Consider the following 16286-nt stretch of genomic DNA (forward strand, 5'->3'; position numbering starts at 1 on the left):
TTCAGCTTTTTTTTTCTTTTTTGGTCGGGGGCTTTGTTCTCGCGACACAACGGGGACTGTGGTTTATCCTTTGTTCCTCACTTTGAATGAGTCTCTGTCTGTGAGCTCGCAAGGTTTAGGCTTCGTTGGGGTCATGGGCCTGAAAAGAAAAGCCTCCGACGGCTTCGCAACGCCGAAAAAGGTCCTGAAGCAAACGCCGCTGGATGGTACCGGTAAGCGCATTCTGTTTCACCTGCAAGCACCCATCCAGAAATTGACATGTCCAATTCTTATTAGATCCGATCTACCAAGAGGCACACTCTGACGATGATTATGCGTCATCCAATGAGAGCGTTGTCACAGGCGACAGCCTACACGATACCCCGGCAACTCCGTTTTCAACAACCTCAACCAAGTACCCATCCGAGCTGAAAACCCACCTCTGCCCCTTCGACGGTTGCACAAAGGCCTTCAATCGACCGGCCCGACTCCAGGAGCATCTGCGCTCGCACAACAACGAGCGCTTATTCAGCTGCACCCACGAAGATTGCGACAAGACCTTTCTGCGAGCCTCCCATCTGAACCACCATGTCAAGAGCGCCCATACCGGAGTTCGAGATTATGTATGCGATCGCCCGGGCTGCGGGAAGAGCTTTGTGACTGGCTCCCGTCTTCGTCGGCATCTGGCAGCGCACGATGGACGGGACAAATATCGCTGTACTGAGCACCCGCCGTGCAGTGAAACCTTTCGGAAACACTCGACGCTCCAAAAGCATATCATGACGTGCCACTTGAAGCAAAAGCCTTTTCGATGCCAGAATGTCGATGCGACTACAGGCCTGGATTGTCCTATGGCCTTCGACACTGCAGGTCATCTGCGCGCCCACGAGAGTCGAGTCCACACCGAAAAGCGATTCACCTGTGCCGAGTGCTCTCAGCATGAGCGTGTTGAAACGGATCCAACGTCCGCCTCGTCGAGCGATAACAACCCAGAAGCCGGACCCTCGACGGTGTCGTTTCCCACATATGCCTTACTACAGGCGCACATCAAATCCGTACATCCGCCCCAGTGTCCCAATTGCTCCATCACCTGCTCCACGTCCCGTGAATTGCGTCGCCATCTGGAAGTCGCCCACGGTGACGTGACTCTCGAAGACCGCAAGCTCTTCCCTTGCTCCTTCCCGGGCTGCGATCGCAGTTTCACCAAGAAGGGGAACCTGACGGTGCACATCCGAACGGTCCACGAAGGCGAGAAGCGGTTCGTCTGCGGCGAGACCGACCTCTCAGCTTCCAAGAAGGTTCTCGGCTGGACCGGCGAGGACGGCTGCGGCAAACGCTACGGCAGTAAACTCGCCCTCGAAGAGCACATCCGCACCGCGCACCTGGGCTTCCAGAACGCCAAAGCCGAGCGCCGACAACGTCTCAGCCACGGCAGCAAGGGCCAACAACACCACACTGCCACGCAGCCCGGCCTGTCAACCCTCGCCGCTCTCACAGGCGAAGGCTACGCTGAAGAATCCGGCCGCCACATCACCTGCCTCGTCGACTCTTGTCCCCATCGCTTCCTACGTAACTACGATCTGTGGGTCCACATGGGCAGCAAGCACAACTACTCGGAGGACCAAATCCGAGACTTGTTCATGCAGCGCGCGCTCCTGACAGACAGCAACACCACCGCCACCAACCAAAACGACCCGCTTTTTCTTCTCTCCGACAACATGCCCGGAATCTACGGCCTCGAGTTCGATACCGACGACCCTTCCTTCTCCTCTTATGACCCTTATACCCTGGACGCGACCCCCGCTCCGTCCCTGCCTGCCACCGATCCCTACGTGGCTCTGCCAAACCCAGCCGACCTCCATGTCAAATCGGAGTTCAGATCTGATATAATGATCCAAGATTCCTCTTCCAAGATACCCGATACCGATGACATGGCGATGATCGATCCTTTGTTGGCGTATAATATGATGGACAGTACATAGAGCCTGTTGGCAATTTACTTAGTGCCTTCCCCCCAATTTTTTCGAATTTTGCGAATGTGATGATAATGAACAATTTCGGGTATATTTTCTCTTTCTTTATTTTTTTTCCAGCGCATGCAGCATGATAGAAGCTTTTTAGCGGGATACTCTGTTTTTTATTTCCTTTGATTTTGAATCTGTCCCCACGAACAGGCTTTTAGAAGTAGGAGTAGGAGTGGGATTTACGAATCGAGAATCAAAAGTGTTCATTATTTATTCATGGGAAATTTTCAATCACGTCACTCCATACATCAATTCTTCTAGGTCAGTAAGATAAGGTAAGATATGTGAAGTGTTCTATCACCTATTCCTCCTTTCTGGCGTGAACAGATCTCAAGCTCCTGTCACTTGGTAGTCAGTTATAGATACTCATAAGCTAGAAAACACCCAGAGGGTAGGTATATAGCCAGAAACTCACCGGTCTATTGACATCTTGAAATCATATTGTTTTGGTATGCGAATAATGTAGACAAACACATAAAAGGTAGAAATGAGGTACGTGTGAAAGAGCGTGTGTTATGAGAGAGAGAAGAGGTAAATAAATACTATGATATTGAGTGGAGATGTTCATCCATAGAACCTAAGTGCCCTGACTGCGGCCTTTTTTAACTACATTCCGTGTTGTTTTTCTGGGGTATGACAACGGGAGAAGTGATGTCTGCTCCGAGTACAAGAAAAGAAACTAACCATACCACTGTCATCGATCCCAAGATAATCGCACACTCGAGGCTGGACTTTTTTTGTAGGTAAGGTACCAAATGGTACAAATCGGGCAACTTTCCAACAGTGGTCAATATCTTTCAAGCCATTTTTCTTCACGCTTTTGTATCGTTTTATGTAAAGCATTTGTTCGTGTGCGGTGGTTATGTTCGAGGAATGAATGAGGTAGTCGTGATCGAAGAGTCAAACGTGTAAAGACATACGAGCTCCTGCTCCGACATCGGCGTAGACATCGATAATTGGTTGTTGTCTATCGTTCATGCTTAATCACACCTTCCTGAACCTCTGCCAGTAAGCCGGCATGTCGAGAGAAATGGGGTGCCTTCTCCTGGGGAATGGTGGACCGAGATCTTGGGATAACACGATGAGGCGCTGCTGTACTTTCCTACATTGAAAAAAGTACCGTTAGTTAGCAGGATGCTATGGCCAATATATATGACGAAAACATTTGGCAATTGAAAAGCTGTAGATACCTCATGCACCGAAGAGCCCCGATTGACGTAGGCGACAGCAGCTCTGGGCCAAGATCTGGACAGGGCCGCACGGATCTTCGGCAGTGCTTGCTTACGAGCAGAAAGCCGAGACAGGATGAAAGGAGGTGCCGGGTTCTTCTTCTCAAGAAGAGATGGGTGGTCAGTCAGTTTGGCCGTCAAAGTGCGGTTTGTTCTCCACACGTCATCGAAGTAGTCAGGATTCCCGCCGGTCAGGGTCTTATCGTTGTAAGGAAACGGGGTGCTGAGGTTGGAGTTCACTCTATCGGTGGCTCTGACATGGACCAGATAACTCAAGAAACGGATATAATCTTCACTGGCGACCCCGGAGGGCTCACGGGCTGTAAAATGTCTGGCGATATCGCAGAAGAGGTGAACCGCAGCCAGTCCTCGTGCCACGCTCAGCCACATTGCAGTCTTGAGTAGCAGATTGAAAAGCTTTTTGTTATTTCCGTGAGCTGGCCAAACCACAAGGTCGCCTTCTCTCGCCATTTCTGAAGATGAACGAGGTACCTCGGTTGCAAACGGTGGAAGCCAACCCTCTTCACGCGCTTTCGTTGGCCGATTTTGGATGACATCGTTCTTGTAGTACTGATAGAACCTGCTCAGCTCGATTTCAGCTTGAACAAATCCATCCCAGTTGAGTGTCGCTCTGCAGGCCTCGATCCGAATTTCTTTCATACTCACGATTGAGGTGCGGGGATTGGATACGGGCAGGGCAGTGTAACAGGTCTCTGACTAGCAGTTAGTACATCTCAAAAGACTATATCCCACGTTGTCAAATCACTCACTATCTTCTCTATCCTTCTCAAGTGCTGCCAAAACGTCTCGTTTGAACTCCTCTATAACCGTCACAGATGCTTCGAGTTGCTCGCAGACCCTGTCACAATGCATATGTCTGCTGTTGATCCAGAAGATTGGCTTTCTCTGGTTCCCACGCAAGGGCTCTAACAGCTTTCTCAGCATCTCGAGCTCATCCAAAAAGTAACCCTCCTCCATCTTGTTGGTAGCGATGTAGGGAGTGATTGTGGCCTTCGGGTAACGCTTGCAGAGCCATTCCTGCAGCTCCTGCTGAGCCTTCTCCATATTGTCGTAATTCTCCAGAATGATCACGAAGAAGTGCTCGTAGGATCCGGGGAGTGCGTTTCTGGTCAGCTCCGGAATCTCTGCCATGAGCTCAGTCTTGAACGTGCTTGGGTCGAATCCTCTAGTGAATTTGTCCATCAGGAATTCGAGATTTCCATTTCGATGCATAGCAGCCCCTTTGGTGGGTTTTTCGGGTATTTTGCGAAAGGCGGCATCGTTGTCAACGGGGATGTCGACGGTCAGGCTGACTTTGCTCCAGTCGAAGGGACTTATGGGAGGGGAAGGGGAGAGGCTGGGGGTTTGCATGTTGAAAGCTCTAGGGAGATACACTTGTCCTTCAATTGGCATGCGCAAGAACTTCGAACGGACTCTTTTGGGCTAATGCAAAAGGATAGCAAGAGAAATGGTCACAGTACAAAGAATACACACTGGGAATGAACGAAACAATAGGACAAGGTGAGGACCCGAATTGACAGCTGATTTGAATGGGTATGTTCTGCTAGGGAGAGATTTACATCACGGGATAAATTCACTGATGGATGTGAGATAGACGGGAGATGGGAGAAGATGGGGGAGAGGGGAGAAGGATAGGTTAAATCAGAGCCTGGACAACTTGAAGTGAAAGGGAAAAGCACGCAGGGTGAATATGAACGTGAGCCTGAGGATCGCAAATCCAGTGACCCAACGAGCTAATGGAAAGTGGCATTAAAAATACCATATCAACTTTGCGCCCACTCTCTGGCATTCTTTGCTTCAGTTGCCTCTTCCCTTGATAGAGGACCCATATTCATAGGAACTGAAGCATACTAAACGCCCTTATCTTTTTATTAGACCACAACTCCATACAACATTCCCTGACGGTGTTTATGTAGCTCAAGGCCTGTCATTTCTGTAGAGAAGGTTGTTCTTGAAGTCACAAGTCATAATTCACTATAAGATTGGACCAAACGAGAAAGTTGCACTAGTTTAATAGCAGAATCTCCGGTAATATCCCATTAATACCAACATGTCAGTCAAGCTCATCCCCCCTTAAGGTCAATAAGGTTTACATCTGATCATCTAGATAAGCTTATGAGATAATCAGATAAGTGGGTCGGGATTTACCGAGTTCATTCAATATTTTATATTCTGAGGTCCCAATGTTCATTCTGTAGGTACCTAGGGGTTCTATAGGAATATACGGAGTATCGTCCACAGACGGAAGCTCAACCCTGATACCTTCGTGCAGCTGTCCTGTTTAAATGTAGTACAGCTAGAGATCGTACATATTGGCCGCTTTGAGCATGCAGAACTCAATTAAGCTTGAGAGACATCACTAATGCATATCCCTGCCTCGTTAGCTCCGACGCACGATATAAATAACCACGCCACGAGAGAATCTCCAGCGAACGATAATGATATACATACATTAAAGATTTGAGCGCACTAGGAAAAGAGCATATATATAATGACCATCCCTGTTCAGGAATGAAGGCTGACGCATTCCAAATCCAATACGATGAACGCATCGACTGCGGCCATCTGGGCGTCTTGGCAGGAACAAGAAGCGATCTACGGCAAGTGGACTGAAGCGGATAATCTCTGAATACGAGCTAGGCAAGCCGCAACGCGAATCCGGCCAGATCGTATCCAGCAGGCATTGCCGTATGGAGATATGCCCCGTAGGGCCTCACTGCCTTCCCAATTCCCGTGTCGACTATGATTCTACTTCTAGACAGGGCTAGCCCGGGTGGGTCCGGCAGGTGTCTGCGTCACTGGCAAGAGTTTGCGTATACGAACTGTGGATGTTTGGTTGGCTGGCTGTATGATTGTAGGAGAGTTCCACTGCCATTTATGCGGCGGTGAATTGGGGAGGGGTTGTATATGGGAGAATATCCCGTTCTTTCGAATGGCTGCAAGATTAGATAGGAAGCATTCCATCGAGATCTAACTTGTTTAGGCAAGAATTACGACAGACACCGATGAATTGTCGACTGCCTTTCCCCGTTCTCCGGGCGGTTGGAGCCTGTAAACTGATACGCGTTAGTCATGTATTCCTTCGCTTCGCATTCGGTTTCAAATTATCAAAGCATTGATCCGATGTTTACTAGACCCAGCACGAAGCACATTGTATGATCGCATGGGTTCCGGTGGGGACGAGCGATGATCGCAAATAAACTTCGGGCTCTGGGCTTAACTGGTTTCACCACGACAGCAGTGATGCTGGGCGGATGTCGTGTCCGAATCCCAGCCAGCGAATGGACCGATTCTGACTGTGCGCCTGCAAAAAGCCAGGGAACGGGCCACTCGAGCAGTGGCTTGATGTCGACGAGAAGGATGGAGGGCTGCAACGTGGTTAGAAACAAGGCAACGGAATCCACCGGCCGCTGAGGTCATATCTGCATGGAAAGATCGGTTTGAGCAATGATCGCTGTAAGGGTGCGCGTCAGCTCCAGAGTCTTTCGGGTGCGTTTCTGGGAGCTCCGCTATTTTGACTCTGCTAGCAGCATCGTGCTATGGATAAGGATTATTATGGGTACTGGAGTTAAGACGGAGGGTAAGTAAGCGGGATTCTTGTCATTCATTATCTGGGTACGACTAACACAAAAAGAGAAAAGGAAGAAGCAGAAACTGAAAGAGAACAAAAAAAGACAACCGACCCACGGGGGGGTCGAACCCCCAATCTTTGCTTAACCGGAAGACTCGACACACATCGACCTCGTAGTAGGAGAGCAACGCGTTACCATTACGCCAGCGGGCCAATTTGGCCCAGTCGAGGCGTTTGATGGTTTCATGAACCCCGGTCCCTTTCCCCCCGCCGGTCGCGTGCGCTTCTGCCAGATTAACAACTCTCGAGGACCACTTCGACCTGGGGGGAGAATGGAGATGTACTCCGGATCCCCCGGGACCTTGGAAATCCCCGACCGTCACGGCGGCAATGCGAGTTCCAGGAATGCATCATGAACCCCTCATTTGACCAGCCAATCGACAGATATGCCATGTCATGGCCCAAGGACAGGCCAAGAAGCTGGCGATAGCCTACGTTCAGACCGGGGTCAATCCTACGGGCTACAGCCACCGACACTGGCGCGAAGACATATCTCGGTGGCTGGAATCCCAGAGGCGACTGGGCGCCAGAGCAGCGCCATCGGAGGCAAAATGACACCCGCCGCTTCAGACCCGACTGGATCGCTTGGCTTCCATGGCGTCCATGGGATGCAGCCAGGGACATTTTTAGGTACCGATCTTATGCATGGGGGCCGCATCATGATTCTTCCGGCAGGTTCCCCAGTCTCTGCCCGTTCAAAACCTGCAATCCCTGACGGATTTTCCTGATTGCCGCCGGGGGGGTGCGGGTACTGGACAGTAATTCGCCTTTAGCTTAGTCGGTTTATGTTTAGATTGCATGATGGAGGGGGGGGGGCAGGACAGATTCATCGGTGATCCCCGCAATCCAGCAGGGCTCCGGACTGGAGGACAAACAAAGTCTCAGGCCCGGATGGAATTTTTTTCTCTTTTTTCCCCTTCTTTTTGTTATTCCCCGTGTCCGCCGTCAGAAAATTAATCATAATTAGGAACTTCCTAGGATCGATTCCCTGTGGCACGGGGTTGCGGAGTGTGGCTGTACAGCGCAGAGTCACACCTTCACCGGAGAATGGCCACTCGGGTCCCTACGGCTGGGGAATAATCGCAATTAAGAAAGTCAGACTGCTAATGTACGTCGCATGCGCTAGTGCCGTTCGAGATCAACGGTCACCGTTGGTGGTTCAGTCATGCTTGGCGCCTAGATTGTCTCGCCTCGTCTCGTGGGAGAACTGGAATATATCATATATTCGTAGATAGGTACGAAGGAGATAGGAAAAAAAAAGGTGGGACAGACATCAGCCAGCCAGACAAAGAGAATGGCAGGGAAAAATGAGCAGGACAATCATGGGCAGAAAGGGGGACGGCAATCAAGTAAGACATGCAGGTCTTGCAATGCTAACAAGTACTATATTTGGCCCATGCGGAGGGACTGTAAAAACCATTCGGGTGCATTGTGCAATGAGCAATCATCCCGATTATATTATATTTATATTAATAACCTAGTTGGTTCAATATTATCCTCCGTATTAATCGAATTCCAAGGAGGCAATTAATACGATCGGAAACGCCGCCGTCCGCTAGTCCAGGCAACACTTTGTACATCCAGAAGATCCTTTGCGATGGATACCGGAGGGGATATCTATTGAAACTAAGAGAAATAATTGTCCGTGAGGAAGATTATCACAATCGGATTATGACCCTTCGTAGTAGTAGTCGACGGAGTGCAGACCCGTGTCGATCCATGTCTTTACTTAGAACGACGGAAGAAAAAAAAAAAAAAAAAAAAAAAAAAAAAAAAAAAAAAAAAAAGGGGAGGGCGATGACGCCAGCCTTTGCGACCAAAAGAAAAAATAAAAGAAAAAGAAAAAGAACAGGCCAGAACCACTTGGGCCAGTACGGTACGGCTTGCGTATTACCTCACTGCTGGATATCCTGGTCTTTTCCCTCTTCTCTTCTCTATCCTCTCTTTCCTCCTCTCTCTCTTTCTTCCTTCCCTCTCTCAATTCCCTCTATCCCAATCGTGTCGGGGTCATTCTTGACAAACATCCACGCCCGCCGGCAAGACCCTGGGCCTTCCGTCATCACCGGAAAAACCCTTTATTAAGTTGGGGTTCCTGGTGTTACAGCTTCACCTCCAGACCCACGCCTGGCCGTCCACGGAGTAAGTCGATTATTATTGTTTTCTTCCTGCTGGCCTTCGTCAACCCTTTTCCATCCATCTCCCGGTGCCCTTCTGTCTCCTGCGCATCGCAGTCCCACTCTCGGTTTCGCTCGTTTCTCTCGGTCTCGCCCTATCCCCTCTTTCCTTGAACCAACTCGTCGGCTTTCCGCCATCCGTCCACCGGCCTCCGCTAACTGAGACATCAGTTTGTCCTAGTGACCGATTTCGAAAGTCAGGCGCTTGGAATCTGACCTCGCGCCAACCTCCGTCACTTGGCAATTCTCTGTGGCCATCACTCCTCATTCCATTCTTTTTATAGCTTTTTTCTTATCTCACTCGATTTTACCTTTTTTCTTTTGCTTTTTCTCCGGCGACGTTTTGAGTGATCCCTCTCCCACCGGGAATCTCCATGGACTCAAGTTGCTAGTTTCTATACCGAACCTTGGCGGCTCCTGACACATCGTCATCATCTTCGTGCGGACGCAGCGGATTCCAATCCCTTTTCGCCTTTCCTTGCTCTCTTCGGCTCGGCCGATTAGGCTTTCTATTCCTCGTGCGCCGATCTGTTCTCTGAAACTCCGCACTGCAGCATTCGGTCAGAAGACGACATCTAAGACATCATGGTTCGCTCGCGTGGTAAGCGATAAATTTTATCCCTGCTATAACACCCAGACTCTAACCCCCTTGCTTATCCAGTGCTTTCTTTCATCTCGGCATTCGGTGGCCCGTCGCGCAAAGACAACTCCGGAAAACACAATCGAACATCCTCGGCATCCTTCACCCTCAATACCTCGTCTCCTTCCCGAGTAGAGACGTCCTCTACAGATACCCCTACTCCCCCCGATGCCTCGCCAACGGGGTTCAGTCCCATCGCGGAGCGCCGCGCATCAAGGCCGGGATCGGCTCTCTTCTCTCACAACCCTCCATTCATGGAGCTGTCGGGGGACACGCCCGCAGAGCTACAGCCGATATTCACCTACCTCAATAGCCATGCGAACAAGCTGTACCATGAAGGCTATTTCTTGAAGCTGAATGATCTGGATACCCGTATGTGATCAACGAAGAGAACGGAAGATTTAGAATATAGACTAACTGGAGGTATAGATGGCCGACCTTGCGCCGATCGCCAGTGGGTAGAATGCTACGCCCAGCTTGTGGGAACCGCTCTCTCCCTGTGGGACGCTGCTGCGCTGGACGCAGCTGGAGAGGAGGGAGAAGTGTCTCCCACCTTCATCAACCTGGCAGATGCGTCGATCAAAATGATTGAAACATTGCCAACCCGCAATCAAGCCACCCCGGCTCTGAAGAATGTGTTGAGTATTTGTTCTGCTGGCCAGAATCGATATCTCTTGCATTTCAACTCGTTCCATTCGCTGACGCAGTGGACGGCCGCCATCCGTCTATCCTTGTACGAGCACACATCCCTGTATGAGGCTTATACCGGCTCGATTATCGCCGGCAAAGGCAAACACCTGAACAATATCCGATCGATTCTCGAACGGAGCCGATTCAAGCACGAGGACTGGGCCCGAGTCAGATTCGGCGCCGGGACGCCGTGGAGGCGATGCTGGTTTGTCATTACTCCTCCAAATGAGAAGGAGTTCCAGAAGGCCCAGAAGTCTCTTAAAAAGAAGTCTGCCTATGATAGGGCGCCTAAACTGGTCTTAGGAGATATCAAGTTCTACGAAACAAAGAAGACCAAGAAAGTCAAACCTATCGCGACGATAACCAACGCCTACAGTGCCTATGCTATCTACCCTCAATCCAAACCCCTGATCGACCAGTCGACTTTGGTCAAGATCGAAGGCACCGTCACCATTCATTCGCAACCCGAATCGACATCGGAGGGGTTTGTTTTTGTCATGCCAGAAGTACACCCGGCTGTTCCTGGATTTGAAATGATGATTAGGTTCCTCATTCCCACCTTCGATACCTTCAATCTCTATGGCCGGCCGACGCGTTTGATTGCGGCGACAAATCACATCAAGAGCATCATGTTCGCCTTCCCCAACGAGCGTCGCTATGGATATTTGGATATGCTTGATATTGCGGGCCTGATGCAGACTCCTGGCAGCCAGAATTGGAGCGAGGCGGAATGGCGACAGCAACTCAAGGAGGCGACTTCGCGCAGAATGGCGGCTGGTGGCAGCAGGACCAGCAGCATGTCAGGAAGCAAGCCGCGTTTCCGCTCCAGCCTTCCGAACCGATACAGCCACGTGCCCGGCGGACCATCTCAGCGGGGAATCAGCGCCAGCGCCACATACCCTGAACGCCAGCCCGGTTTCAACCAATCCACCGATGCCATTGTCCGTGAAGAGCCGGCGGATGAGTCTTTCTCGCCCGCTTTGCATTCGCGGGTCAACTCCGACATTACCGGCTTGTCTCCCATTAAGAAGCACCCGCAAGCGTCCTTTGCCGAGAGCTCGCCATCGTCATCTGCTCAGGATGTCGCGCAGCAGGGCAAGGAGCGTCCCGGTACCGGTGATTTCAATGATCAGAGCAGCTCTGAGGGTGACTCGAGGCAGCAGCAGCCGGACCCTCAAGCCGAGGCGATTGGACAGCAGTTCCGGTCCCCTTCTCCTCCTTCTCCCGTTGTTATCCCGCCCGCTTTCACGCACGGGCCGGGAGAGATGCCTTCAACTCGACCGCAGCCTTCACCTGACCTGAGAAAAGCAAACCGAATGTCAAATGCCACGCTTACTCAACTAGTCGCCGCCTCGGGAAACAAGAACCTGCTCCGTACCGATTCGCCGGCTGGAAGCCAGGGATCGGCATATTCCCATGAGCCGAGTCCGCAAGAAACGGTTCCCGATAGTCCTTATTTCTCAAACGAGGAGCGGATTGACTTGGGTCCCATAATCTTTGACACCCCGGCACCACGCGAGAATCGGACTAACACCCTCGCTAAAGCCAATGGTCCAAACTTCCAACTTCAACTCCGCAACAGCACGAGAAGAAAACCACTGCCGGGTCAAAACAAGGATCTCAGCATCCCAAGCCCTGTTGGAGAGCCTAGCTTCGACGATTTGCGTCACACGATGGATGAAGATGCATTCAACAGAATTGGCGCGCACCCGTCGCTTCCTTCGCCTGATAAGGATACCCAAGATTCAGAAAGTGTTTACGATGATGCCTCCACAGTGTCTCCAGATTATGCTAGCACCCGTGGATCCGTCTACAGCAAACGTTCGGTAAAATCTGCAGTGCGTCCCAGAATGGGAGTGATGAAGACGGTCGGAACGGCGCCATCCAAAGATGTGGTCATCGGCGATGCTCACTACTCCCTTGACAAGCCTCTGAAAGGAAACCCGGACATTCCCTCGATCGATTTTGGGCCAACCCTCACGTATCTGCCCACCACTGGACGTCCGAACACTTCTGACACGCTGAAGAACTTGGGTCATCAGAGAAGTGATTCTGACGTCACGGAAAGACAGCGTATTTCCGTCCCCACGCAACCGATGGATCGCGCCCACTCACGATCCCCCAGTCAAGATGAGTACCGACGAAGTGTTCTGTGGCAGCCCGGCATGGCCGGTGCCCGTCCCACCACACCGGGAGGCGGGCTTTCAGCTGAGCAATTCGTGCAACAGAGGGCGGCACCCAACCCGCCAGTCCACATGCACCACCGAAACTCATCGACGTCGCCGCCGCCGGGGCGACCGGTATCCGGTGACTGGACGGGCCATTCTCGTTCCCAGTCTCAAATGAACCTCGGCCGCGATGGTCCCCCGCCGCGCCCCCATTCTCGCGGTGCCAACAGCGTCATGAATATGAATGATATCTCGTCCCACCTGTCCGCGCGTGAGCAGGAGCACGTCGCTCGCATGACCGGTTCCTCGTTCTTCAACATTTCGACCGAAAAGAAGAAGCACGAGCCTCAAGTCAACCCTATGGGCCTGGTTGGCGCGATCGATGCGCGGGAAAGGGAGAAAAAGGGCATCAAGGAAGGAATGTCGAACCAGATGGTGCAGCATGCTATTGCGCAGCGCCAACATCACTTCCAACACCAACAGATGGCCCCGACACCTCAACCACCTTCTCACGAAACGCCCAACGCTCGTCATAGCGTCTACAACATTCCCACTGCAAGCCGCACTTGGGATGCTCTGAACCAACCTTATCGACCCGAAGAGCCACGTCGTCAGTCCTGGTACGGTCAGCTGGCCGCCGCTCAGCAGCCACAGGCGTATCAGCAAAGTCAAATGTTCAATCAACACCCCAGCCACTACGGCAACCCTAACGCAATGCCTTATTGATCTACGTTTTCTTGCTTTCTTTACCCATTTTCGTTTTCCATTGTGCAGCTTATGTCACCTACTTCCATTCCCTCGAATCTTCTCATTTTGGTATCTCTCGTGTTTTAGCTTTTCATCTCGTGTTACGGCCGTCCCTTGATATCTCTTTCCTTATCTTCTCTTTTATTTGAAATTTCTTCGAACTTCATATGGCGGCGCATCTTAGATCTAGAATCCCAGATCTTCGCATCTGGAAACAACCCTCAGTTCATCAGTTGCTGTTCATTCCTTGATTGATGCATCGCACTTCAGATGGAGTTCCAAGAAGGTCTGGCGCCCTAGGTATCTTAGCTTTTTTTCTTGCTTCTTTTTTGCTCTTTACTTTCATCATTGGTGTCGGTCCTGCGGGATAAACTTTTCATCTCTTTTTTCTTTTTTTCTTTTTTTCCTCGCCACTTCTAAGCATGTACATAAGGCGCACTTTGCTTACTGTGAGTGCTGAATACGAATATTGGATGGTGAATCATTCGTTCCTCTAGTTTCCCTTAGATGATATAAAGTAACTTAATACTAGAACAAACAGGTACTTATAATCCAGCACAACCCAATGTAAATTTAAATGATATGATATGATGTGATATGATATAAGCGCCAGGCAGTTACACAACTAGGGATAAAATGCACATCGAGGGACAGGAAACCAGAACTCAACAAGAAATGAATGAATGCAGACCGAAAACGCCTTGGCTAGGTAGATAGATACTCCGTACACACCTAGTCTTTCCCGCGGTATTTGATCACCTCACTGCTACGTCCCTGCTTTCTCGTCGTCTGTTGGCGCTGCTTCTATTTCTCGCTCGCTCTCTCTCTCTTCTAAGTAGATATCCAATTTTCGGGGTTCTCTGTTGTTGATGTGGGGTTTTCTTTCTAGGTAATAGTTGTAGTATGGGGTTTCGCTTCAAGGGTCTTAACTCCGGTGGTTTAGTTCGAGTGAAGCTTCTTCACCCGCAGAGCACCCTCGTACAGTCCACGGTCCACGGCCGCCGCAACGGTAAGCGTACCACCGATGATGGCGCAGACACCCGTCAGGAAACCGGTGAAGGTCTTGGGGCGGGCCTCGCGGTTGATCACCTTCATGGGGGAGATGTCGTAGTTGAAGAAGACGCCGGGGATGCCGCTGGACGCGTGCAGACGCTCCTTGTGGCCCTCGTCGGAGGCGTCGCCGCCCATCAGGGACCGCTTGTGCGAGGTCACGGAGTACTGGTGCGTCTCGATGCTGCCCTGGTTGCCGTAGCCGAAGCCGTGGGAGCCCAGCGGCGTGTGCTCATTCGAGCTGTGCGCGTCGGACGAGTACAGAGGGTCCCAGCCCAGCGGCAGGTACGAGGTCGAGACGACCTTGACGAAGTACATGTAGTTGAAGGCGGCTTGGTCGGTCTCCTGCTGCGTGTCGTCCAGCGGGTTGGTGTGGTGGTGGTCGGTCCACTGCCAGCGGTCCGAGAGCTCGTCGGGGAGCTGGGGCCCAAAGCGCAGCTGGTGGATAACGTGCGTCATCGTGTGCTTCTCGGCGTCCGACAGCCCGCCTTCGAAGTAGTTCTCCAGGTCGTGCACGTGGATGTTTCCGCTCGTGAAGCTGCGGCCTGGCGCGATGTGGAAGTTCCCGACCACCTTGTTCACCCGCACCACGCCCTCCAGCCGGCATCCTTCACGGCGCTGGGCCTCGATCCGTTGCGCGTAGCCCTCGCGATCGCACTGCTCGATGTTCTCGCCCTTCCCGAAGGCCCATTGGTGCTGGGCGTACGCCTCGCGCACTTCCTCGCAGGTGTTGCAGCAGTGTTTCTCGTTGGGGTCCTGGGGCACACCGCCGCAGTCGCCGCAGTAGTTCGGGTCGAGATGCTTGGCCTTTTCTTGCTCCGAGTGACTTGAAGAAGGGGTTAACCGGATGTATGACCAGATGGAAGGGATGGGTCCAGAGCTTACAGTTCCAGAGCCTGGATATCAAGAACCTTGCCGCCGTCTGCTGGCGAACTCAGGCGCACTTTGTTCACACCGTGTACAACGCCGACTTGCTGTTCACCAGAGACATCCATCACGTCGAGGGTGAGGAGTTCGCACGGAAGTCGAGGGAATGTCATGTTCAGATGGATCTCCATTTTCTCTCCTGTTCAGAGATGCTCCGGTCAGCCCTCCTGCCAACGACGGGATCCGTCCCATGATTGCCATGTGGTGCCGTACCTCTTGACTTATCTACCACCAGCTCTGGTAGGACCACCACCCGGGTGTACTCTACCCATTCTCCCCAGACCAGCCAAAGGACAACAAGTAGCGAGGCTAGGGTGATGATACCGCCAGACGTCGTACGGATGCGAGCATCCTCCACCGTCTTTGCAAAAGCATCTAGCCTCGTAAATCGCGATTTCGCAGGCATATTTCTAAAAAGGATTGTCGATCATGCGGGTGGGAAAAAGGAAACGCAAAAGAAATGAAACAAGGAGGTTAAGGAACGGAAGGACTCTGTCGAATCGATGGGAGGGCCAGCGGGGATGGAACTGTCTATAGTCGGCATCATGGAGATCTCCGTCAGTCACTTGTAAACAATGTTCGAGGGGGGCCAATGGGACGGCAATCCATTCCGATGGCGGAAGGAAAGTGTCAGCTAACAAAAGAGGACAAGACCACTTACACACGCTGGTTGGATTCACAGAGTCGAGTCGGCCAGCGGCAGCGAAGACGAATTGAATGGATGGTTTCTTGTCCGCTGCAGCAAACTGTCCTGAGATGTATTGTCGTATCCGATCCACCCCGATTGCGCGCATCGGTATCGCGTATTACCGGATTACGCCAAAGGACAGACAGCAGCCTCTGATTGGCCAATTGCCGCCGCGTGGGTGTCTGGCGCAGAGCCACGTGATCCTGCAGGCATTCACCGGCCGGCGGTCAGGTGACTGGCTGCCTGCGACGGATTCACGTCACTTTTTCTGCGTCGCCGACTCATCTGGACTTTCAGGCCTCTCTCGAGGTGAATTTT

The 16286-nt window shown here is 51.7% G+C and overlaps 4 protein-coding genes and 1 non-coding gene across 5 annotated transcripts; 2 read left to right on the forward strand and 3 right to left on the reverse strand.

Moving 5' to 3' along the window:
- Positions 1 to 28: 28 nt before the first annotated feature.
- P170DRAFT_458645 (C2H2-type zinc finger protein) lies at positions 29 to 2040 on the forward strand. Its single transcript, XM_024851815.1, has 2 exons — positions 29 to 212; positions 277 to 2040. Exons 1-2 carry the CDS (start codon positions 134 to 136, stop codon positions 1959 to 1961), a joined length of 1764 nt encoding a protein of 587 aa, XP_024700389.1. The 5' UTR covers positions 29 to 133; the 3' UTR covers positions 1962 to 2040.
- Positions 2041 to 3298: 1258 nt separating this feature from the next.
- Positions 3299 to 4534, reverse strand: P170DRAFT_318839 (uncharacterized protein; the record flags this gene model as incomplete). The annotated part of the gene is made up of 2 exons (XM_024843299.1): positions 3299 to 3945; positions 4003 to 4534. Coding segments are annotated over 2 exons (1179 nt in total), but the record flags the coding sequence as incomplete, so codon positions are not given.
- Positions 4535 to 6932: 2398 nt separating this feature from the next.
- Positions 6933 to 7037, reverse strand: P170DRAFT_t182. The gene has a single exon. It is a non-coding gene; the product is annotated as a tRNA-Arg (tRNA).
- Positions 7038 to 9643: 2606 nt separating this feature from the next.
- P170DRAFT_450115 (PH domain protein) lies at positions 9644 to 13282 on the forward strand (the record flags this gene model as incomplete). Its single annotated transcript, XM_024851099.1, has 3 exons — positions 9644 to 9659; positions 9720 to 10070; positions 10128 to 13282. 3 exons carry the CDS (start codon positions 9644 to 9646, stop codon positions 13280 to 13282), a joined length of 3522 nt encoding a protein of 1173 aa, XP_024700391.1.
- Positions 13283 to 14242: 960 nt separating this feature from the next.
- Positions 14243 to 15686, reverse strand: P170DRAFT_366056 (retrograde cargo receptor ERV46; the record flags this gene model as incomplete). The annotated part of the gene is made up of 3 exons (XM_024844741.1): positions 14243 to 15179; positions 15239 to 15419; positions 15494 to 15686. 3 exons carry the CDS (start codon positions 15684 to 15686, stop codon positions 14243 to 14245), a joined length of 1311 nt encoding a protein of 436 aa, XP_024700392.1.
- Positions 15687 to 16286: the final 600 nt, after the last annotated feature.

The sequence above is a fragment of the Aspergillus steynii genome (genome assembly GCF_002849105.1).
Source record: "Aspergillus steynii IBT 23096 chromosome Unknown P170scaffold_8, whole genome shotgun sequence".
Classification (NCBI taxonomy): Eukaryota; Fungi; Ascomycota; class Eurotiomycetes; order Eurotiales; family Aspergillaceae; genus Aspergillus; species Aspergillus steynii.